General features: G+C 41.7%; 1 protein-coding gene across 1 annotated transcript in view; it reads right to left on the reverse strand.

Moving 5' to 3' along the window:
• tmeff2a (transmembrane protein with EGF-like and two follistatin-like domains 2a) overlaps positions 1-8,932 on the reverse strand; it is a 98,322-nt gene extending 89,390 nt beyond the window's left edge. Inside the window, exon 1 of the mRNA XM_035676092.1 lies at positions 8,607-8,932. Coding sequence (XP_035531985.1) covers positions 8,607-8,796 — 190 coding nt within the window. The 5' untranslated portion in view covers positions 8,797-8,932. The remainder of the gene's footprint in view (positions 1-8,606) is intronic.
• Positions 8,933-9,483: the final 551 nt, after the last annotated feature.

Below are 9,483 nucleotides of genomic sequence, written 5' to 3' on the forward strand. Positions count from 1 at the left end.
ATGGGAGCCACACTGGCTCAGCTTGGACTTTAGGCTGCTCCTGGCTAATGTCCGGTCTGGACGAAATGCAACTCAGGCCGGCCAAACAATGGGAAATCAGAGACTGTTGTGCCCACATCTTTATAGAGACCTGCTCAATCAGCATCCCGGATCAAGCACTCAACGGGCAGACCGTGTTCCGAGCCAACAGAGCGCAGGACGAGAGGAGGCAGACTCTGAGTTTACATCTATGAACACAGCAAAAGTAGAAGGACGTTCTTTTCATGTGAAGATATCATCACTATCTGGTTACTGATCAACCAGACGTAAATTCAAAAGATGCACTGCAGAATTATTTCCTGCGTGTATGTACATATATGTGTAGCATGAAGAAACTGCAAAATTTGATTTCATTATACAACCTTGTTTTGTAAAATGATAAATACTTTTCCTTGATTGAGCCAAGGTTTTAACAGACCGTTGCATTCAAATGAAAGCCACCGTCCAATGTGCATTAGCAAAAACACAATCAAAAAGAAAGAAATGATCAGTTTTACTGTTAGCGTGATAATTACTTCCAGTTCGTTTAAAAAGAGCAATTTTTCAATGAACTGATTTTTAATCTCCATTGGTGATCCAGTTGCTATTTACACAAAAAAAAGAAAATAAAACTGAAATATAACTCAACATGATCCTCATAAAAAGGTTATCTTCTGACCCAGCAGAAACATTAACAGGCACATTTTATCTCTCACACACACACACACACACACACACACACACAAAATAATTATTTCCAATGTCCTCAGCTTTGAACTCTACAAGCCAGATATTTTACAATGCTATTTCCTATTCATAGATGTCTTATTATAAGAGACACTCATACTCAGCACCTTCTGTAACCTAGCTGTAATAACCAATGCCCCTTTCCACTTCAAAAAGCCCTCCTCGGCATGAGACAACCTATCAGGAAATAATACCCAATGGAAGAAAAGCCCAATGCTAAAACGAACCTGCTATTTGCCAGGGTCCTGAATGACCATAAAGTGCAAGCTCTCTGTGCAAATATGCAATCATCGAGCCAAGAGTAGTCACATGAGAGGTCTCGACACTTGGAGTGCATGGATGGAACAAAGCCCTTAGCCCCAAGAGGGCCATACGAAGCAATCTGGAAAGCCACAAAAAATTGGCACCAATGCAGGCAACTGACATGTTGAAAATATTCACTGGAGAGAGGCATTGTTATGATCACAATCACACTACTGGCTAGGTGTATACAAATGATTGGAAAATATCAGATCCTTTTCAACGCCAGCTGGTAGACTCTTTGTAAGATGGGAAATGTTTTCTTTTTGTGTGAAATTGCTCCAAGCTACTAATTTGATATTTGATATTTGAGCTTTTTATTCAAGGTCTTCTGGACACCAGGCTATGGAAAACCAAAGAAAAGAAGCAACTGTTCTTAAATGAAAGGAAAATAAGAGAGTGTGGCTCCTCCTCATGATATTAAAGTGTCTCCTTTACCAAGAAACAGATGTGGCGCTTGGACATCTTTAGGAGCCAGTAAGCAAGAAGAATACGTATGTATGACTTGTAAACTATAATTTAGAGAAATTCATTGCCAGTCATCCTTATCATCTTGTGCAATCAGGATGCAATCAAGATGAATAGATACAATTAAAAAAACACACTTGGTCTATACTGGAACCACAAAAGAGGTTGTTTCTATGAACTGTTTGCAATGACGCAAGTGACGTATCCACTTTTGTTATGGATGTCGAGCCTCTGAAGCAAACAAGTATAAAACACAATAGAATAAATGATCCAGATGATCACCTCAGGGCCAGCAGTGCTTGGACTTCAAGCTTCAGTACAAATCTCAATTAGTTTTATGACAATGATTGCCTTAAAGCAAGTACAACTATAGATTTACAGTACTGGTACAACCTGAGAGGTAATTTCTCATGCTTGTCAGTTAAGGGCTTTGGGAATGCAATATTCTTCAAAATGTTGTTACTTTCGCAGAAATAAATGACACACAATCACCCTGACATGCAATTTAGTTTTCATCATCCTAGTGATGTATGTCTTTTACCCGTGAAACAAATTTGCCGGTTGCTTTTCAGATACTCTCAAGCAGCAGCTGTGTTGAATTCTGCAACCTGTGTGCATACGTTTGTAAAACATCAGCATCACTACTTGCAAGATTTGTTGTCACTAAGTCATTTCTCTAAGCCATTAAAACATGAGCATAAGTCACAGGCTCCAATTAGGGCTGTCAGGGAGAAACAGAATTTTTAACTTTTTAATTGTAGCTTAAATCTTCTATGTTCAGTTCTCCTTTTTAAATTTTCCACATTTACTACTTCAGCTTTTAGGCTCATCCACACAAACACAAATCCTTTTCCTTGCTGAGCAGGTAAAGGTACTAACCCTGACAGCTCTGCACACCCATGGAGTTTTCTGGCTCTAACATTCACATCCACACGATTTAACAAAGTAAAACATTTAATGTTATTGTTCTATCTCCAACACCTGGGATCCATTTCTGAGCTAAAACCCAGAAAAAAACAGAAAGAAATAGAGTGCCTGTGTAGTAAAAGGAAAAAAACCTTGAATAATGACAGTAAAAGCTGCAAAACACTTTCCTCTTTCCTTCAAACACTTTGGCTTCGATCTCCAAAACTTTAAATCATGTCTACACAAAATCCCTATAAAAAAAATTATCTTTCAAGATGAGCCTTTCCAACGTGCAGAAATACTCATCCGCAAACATAAATCAACCATAACTGTCAGTTTGTCTTTTTGATAGAAGCAGGTTTTGGAAGTACTGAATATCAATAGCATAGGCTTATTGAATAAGTCAAGGAATCTTTGTTCAATCATTTAATACAATGTAAAATACTGCGGCACAGTTAAATGCTCAACCCTGATTTTAAAACAGGTGCTTAGAGAGCAACTTGTAGGTTGATACCCCTAGTCCATTAACATGTGGCAAAGCAGTAACCATTTTAAAACACCCATCCACACTTGACACACAGTGACATATTTGTAAAGTAGTTTTCCACCTCAGAACAGATACGCTGGTTGGGATGTCACATAAGGGAAAGTGGCCAAGATAGGTCAAGTTCAACCGTAACGCTGGTTTTTACACTGATGAGGTTGAGGTTGTCTGTTCATACTGACAGACCACCATCGTATAAGCCTTAGGCGTCCAGGGGACTAGGAGTAGACAAGGATCAAAATAAATAACGGGTGGCGGAGAGAAACTAAGTTGTAGTGTGAGGAGAATCAGTGGAGAACTGGGAAGGTGTCCCTGTGAGTGACTGCTGTTAGCTGACAGTAGCTGATGCTGCTGCTCTTAATAGGCAACCTAATGCTGTCACATTTTACTTCGCAATGTTCTGAAGTCAGCTATACCAGACATTGCCAAAAATATAGTACTACTACTTACTGTTCCTAAGCTTGCAGAAAGTCATGACTCCTTTTAAAGTGTGTGCTGAAAAGAGTGGAAAGTGAAAAGTGGAAAGAAGAGCTGCAACGATCAGTTGACCAATCAATGATTCGATAATCTGCAACAGTTTTGAGTAATTTTTCATGCAAAAATGGCAATAAGATTCAGTTTTCAGCCTCTCAAATATGGAGATGTCCTGCTCTTCTCTGTTTGATATCATATTTAAATGAATATCTTTACATTTTAAGACATCACCTTGGGCTTTGGGAAACAGAGACGGACCTTTTATCACACTTTATAGACCAAACATTTAATTGATTAATGGAGAAAATAATCTGTAGTTAAAGGTTGAAAGAGAAAAAGCGAGAGAAAGAGAGGCCAACTCAGAGAGAGAGATAAATGAGATGTTTTACATGTAGCACTGGGCATGAACGATTTCCTGCTAGGAAAAATGTAGACTTGACGTCCTGACAGGCTGGAATTTGCACAGCCTGAACAAACATGATTTTTTTCCATGATAATGATGAAACATTGGCTGACAACTGACCTGACACACTGCCACTGGCTAGACTACAACTGCAACAACAAAACTGAACATTACAAAAAGTTATTGTTAGGAGACTGATAACATCTTAACGGTAAACATCTAATGGTAAATAATTCTAATAACAATTAACATGATATTCATGATCATTTGAGCTGTCATTGTTCTGTGCGTCTTCATATTTTCACCACGAGGTGTGGTGGTACTTACTGTTGTGTTTTTTTATGTATCTGTCCTTTTTTACGTCAGATGATTTCTGCTAATTTACTTCTTTTAAAACTGTGAGCACGCAGTTTAGGAGGCGATATCCCTCTTTCATGCTGTCTTCCACAAAATGTTAATGAGTGCTGGTTGATACAGGTACTGTGTGTCAGGGGCCTAGAAAACTTACACTTCCTGCTCCTGCCCCGCCGTTCCAGGAGGAGATTACAGTGAGCTGAATAATTAACGAAAACAAGCTGGCAAACATCAAATATTGAAAAGGTAATGTTTGTATGCTAACGATTAAGATGGCAAGCGAAGCACTTACTTGTCTAAAATGTGAGAGCTTGTCAGCCAAATGCATCTCCTCCTACCTACCTGGAATTTCACAACACTAAAAAGAATGAGGAGTCCTTCCTCCCTGTTTTAAGCATTGTTCTGATCAATAATTAAGTAGACTAAATTAATAATGAAGGTTGAACAACCACAGCGGTGAGACATTCTTTCTTGACCTCTCCCTCTTGGTCTTTTTTTTTCTATAACTTTACAACAGGTTATCACATGTTTGTGAGAGATATAGGCCTCATTATGTTGGGTTATTAAAAGGCACAATAACTCCAAGCACTAAAACCACTCTCATCATTATCATGTCCCAGTAAGCCATGATAGTCTACTTTAATTACAGCAAGTCTTTGCTTTATTTTCCTGTGTGGAAAATACTGTTAATTTTAGTTAAACAACTTTTAAAAACTCCCTCATTCGCAACCATTTGCCAATTAGTAACTTCTAAACCCATTTTTATTAGTCCCCCCCTATCACTGCCTTGTCTCATAATAATTCACTGTTTTCTGTCAGAGGTGTGGACCGGCATGCAAGGGAAGTACTTTTGACCTCCGTCTTGACAAATCTTGGAAGCAGATGGCCAATTCTCTCCAGACTACTGGTAATTCACTCCACTTGATGGGATTTACAGGGGGCTTTGCATATTCTGCACTCATCCCTGTCACTTCAACTATCAAAGCATCACACGGCCTTTCAGACTTAACAATAGCAGGGGGATTCGGTGAAGAAGGGATTGAGGCCCCTGCACAGAAATACTCCCACAGGAGATGTAAGGTTTATCAAGGGGTAAATAAACTGTGGGTAGACATTCATATAGCACCACAGCAATTAGTAATCTGAACTACTTTTAATTCTGATAAAAAATGAAAGGCATTTAGCAAGAGATGAATATTAACATTCTCAGCTTCATCTCGTTACTTGATATGGATGAATAAAATGGCAAAAAGACATGAGCTGATATTTGGCCAAAGTCTGCAAGTGCACCTATTAAAGATAACACAGACTTCGCTCATTTATCTAAAGTGATACAAGCCAAAAATTACAGGCAAAATGCCACCGCTAGTTTGACTGTGATAATTACACAAAATGTTGAATACACAGTCAACTGTGCTGGATGAATATAAAAACATGTCCAATTAGTTTGAAAAGAGTTGGCTTTCCATATTCATTTACAGAAACTTAATTAACGGAGGATCAGCTTTTCTGTGTAGGTAAATTAACACCGTCACAAGACCTGTCACCGAATCGAGATTTAGCTACTTGGTTTGCACTAATTGATATTTTTATGTTTAAAAAAGGTTTCACTCGTAGTGATGATCCCTTTAGCTGTACAGAGTGTTAGCTGTGTTAGCGTCTTTCAGCCCATTGTTTTGGTTTTAAGGCTCACAGCTCTACCGTTTTGGTTCAGTCTCACCGCTCTCATCTGCATCATTTCCAGCAAACAGCTGCTTTCAGCTATAAAACTCTAATAAACCAAGGCATTTAGGGACAGATCCAGTAAACATAGAGAGGCTAAAACCGCAATCCGATTCAATATGATGGTGTGGATGTTTTTTAAGCTAGTGAACATGGAGCATTTAGCAGCTAAAGGCTTTGTTCTAGCCATCATTAGCATCCCTGTAGTCATGACAGTACTCAGATAGATAGATATAACACTCAGGTATTTGGCTAATTTGCAAAACATATAGCATGTCGAGAAGTGCGAACAAAATCCCTTTGCTACTGCAGTTTCACTGATATATGACTCATATATTGAGTGTTTTCACAAATCCTGCCTAGTCTAGTGCAGCTTCACACATTACATTTATCCCAATGACACACTGGGTTCACCAAAGGCATCCCGAGACCAAGTCTATCTCTGCACTCGCAACCGAACAAAGATTAACTTAGTGTCAAGATCATTTTGGAATCCCCTGTTCTGCCTCACTGAAGCCTTCAATGGCAGTTGTTCACGGCCAAGCCACAGATGCAATCCAAACAGAATGACAATCTTTGTCAAACCACGTTTTCCCCCCGTCTATTTTATTCCATGAAACAGAATCTCATTCAGTGCTTGTTCAAAGACGCCACTGCTGAAACTGGTACCCCGTTCCCATTTCCATTACTGAACTCATCACCAAACTGTTTTTCAGCCTGCCTTATTCTCCCTAGACTGAAAACTCTCACACATCAGTGTTGTTAAAGTGTATGATATACAGGAAGGAGTGGATAATTAAGCCCTGTGCAATTACTGCCTGTTTTTTTATTATTATTGAAAGAGGTTTTATCTTTTTTTTACGATGGACCACGTGTCACTTCTGTTTTATTAATTCTAATTGATGCTGGGTGTGTGTGTGTTTGTGTGTGTGTGTGTGTATGCATTGCTCTCAGTATATGCACTTAAGCCTCCTCAAGGCGTGCTGGATAAAAGCCTTTGTCGAAATGCATATGAGAGTGTGTCAGGAAGTGGGGAGGTAGGCAAGTGTGTATTTGGACAGGATGTGTACCATTATCTGTCATTACGAGCAAATCATCACCACCATCAACAGCAGCACAAAACTATCCGGTTTACGTGATGGAGAATAAACGTATGCTTGAACACCAGAGTCAATCACTGCGAAGTAACATTAAAACACACAAGCTGATTCATCACTACTATTAGCACTTGTTGTGGACACTAAAACTGTGTCTTGGAAAAGTCAATGAAATCCCTCTAAAGCTTCATCTTTAAAGAATTGAACTATTATCTGCCAAATGTTATAAATCTTAATAATAAGAGATTATGCATTTGGTCTTGTTTGTGTTTTAACTAAGCTTTTTAATTAGCCCATTAACATAATCAAATTCATTTGAAAAACGTTGATATCCAAATGAGGTCCCTATCTCCTGACAGGCAATTTGTTTGTGGCTATTTATTTATCATAGAGGTGTGATTTAATCTCCTGGGCTGTTTGTGATATATGAAAGAAATGTTGTCCCCTCTCTCTTTCTTTTTATTAACATGTCATCCCTGTGCAGCCTATACACTGCTCCTCTGTTTCAGGCTGCAAACGGCAGTCATGACTCCATATTGATGCGCGGCTGTTATGAGCTATAATATCAATACTGCTACTGCCCATGAGTGTGTGGAATCGGCTTGGAGCTATTTTAAGGGTTCAGACTTGGACAGGCGACAGGGGAAATATATGGCGGCACAGTCGGCTGATTTACAAAGGGAGGCGAGGCTCTGTGCTCTGCAGCCCGGTCCGCTTCCTTTTATCGCTCTGGGCACCGAGGGGAGAAAACAAGTTTACTGCTCGGTGGCCTATAAAAGAAACGACTACATTTATATTTAAAGTAACACTTGATTAAACGACCAGGATACCCAATGAGCCAGCAAAACTAGATTTATAATTTCTGGTGCGATTCTTTCTTTCTTTTTTAAATCATAATTTGGGGGAATTAAAGCTGAAACTGTAGGTGGGAATACTCCGGAGTTGACCAGGACCGTTGCGTTCAAGTTACACAGCGACCACATGAAGTCGCCTATTTCGACTTAATGCGCGTAAAGCTCACACTGTTGGAATTACTGTCGTGGCGCACATCAGGTTATCGTGGTGACAGTCGTTTCTCTCTGCCACAGCCTTATTTCGCGTTATTAAAACAATGCTGCTGTGTTCACTTTGCCTCGGATCGAAATCATCGACCTCTCGCCTGCCAAGTGCTTATTCAGACATGATCGGCGGTGAATGCCTCGCTGTCATGCTCCGAGCCAAAACTCAACAAGGCTAAATGCACATCAAGCACCCCCCCCCCCCAAAAAAAAAAAAAAACTCTGCATCCTCTCACCACGGGGCTTTGCAGTGTTCCGTATCTGCAGCCTACTATATGCTCCACGATACCGACACCAAAAAACCCCAGGCACGGTTGCTGGATACACGCATGAAGCCACAATAATAACAGAGTGAGAGCTCTTCTAAACTTTGATCCGGTCCTCTAATGCCTGCTCAGTCCCTGCTGTTTACCAGTCTTACATGCTTTAACTTGGACAACGGGTGAACATCTAGATAAAGCACAAACAGAGGCTGGAGCGAGGCTGCAACTCTGCCTCCATGGTATGACTCTCACCGGAGCAGTTCCAGCCGGTCGGCGTCTGGCAGTCGCTGAGGGAGGACGGGAAGGCGCGCAGCTGCTCCACAGGTAAAGTGGCGAGAAACGAGACGAGGGTGATCCTGAGCCAGCCTCCCGCCGTCCCGCTCCACTGGCGCAGCCGTCGGGGCTCCTCGAGCGGTGCCTGCGCCGCCACTGAGAGACCCATATCTCACTGGTCCCGACAGCACAGGCAAGGTGGGAAAGAGAGGCAGACGCGCACCAACAACTCCAATCCCGGCAGGTTCAGCGGGGCGCCTAGAGACCGACACCAGACCATTTTCCGAGCGACACCGTGCGCCCCATGTAGCAGTACCCCCGTGAAGACTGACCAAATGGGTTCCGCCCGATCCAGGGGAGGCTGCTGCAATAAGAGGAGGACTCGGGGAGGGGGGGACGGCCGAGGGTTGGTGAGCGATGGAGGAGGTTGTGTGGGATGGAGTCGGGTGGAAAAGTTAGCCAGGCAAGGCAAGGAGACTTGCGAGAGAGGGGGAGGATGCTCAAGGATGAGGAGAGGGTGGTGGGGGGGGGAAGATGGGAAAGAAAAAAAAGGGGGGGTGATATAAAGGGAGGTAATAAAACTGAGAGGATGTTGCTAGAGTATCCCACGGACAGGGTTTTGGAGACGACGGCAGTTGTGTAATAGTATCCACGGGTGAAACGAGCAGCTCCACCAGCACGAGCGGAGCGGTCCTCCCGTTTACTTTGTATGTGCGATGCGTTCACGGTCGCAGCGAGTTGGTGTTTGGCTCTCCCTCTCTCTCTGCCTCCCTTCTCTCTCTCTCTCTCTCTCTCTCTCTCACCAGCAGCTGGTTCCACCTTGGTTATGATCACGTGGAGTATGATGCGAAGAGGA

This window comes from Morone saxatilis, unplaced genomic scaffold (genome assembly GCF_004916995.1).
Source record: "Morone saxatilis isolate NCDOM2014 unplaced genomic scaffold, NCSU_SB_2.0 Contig5, whole genome shotgun sequence".
Lineage (NCBI taxonomy): Eukaryota > Metazoa > Chordata > Actinopteri > Moronidae > Morone > Morone saxatilis.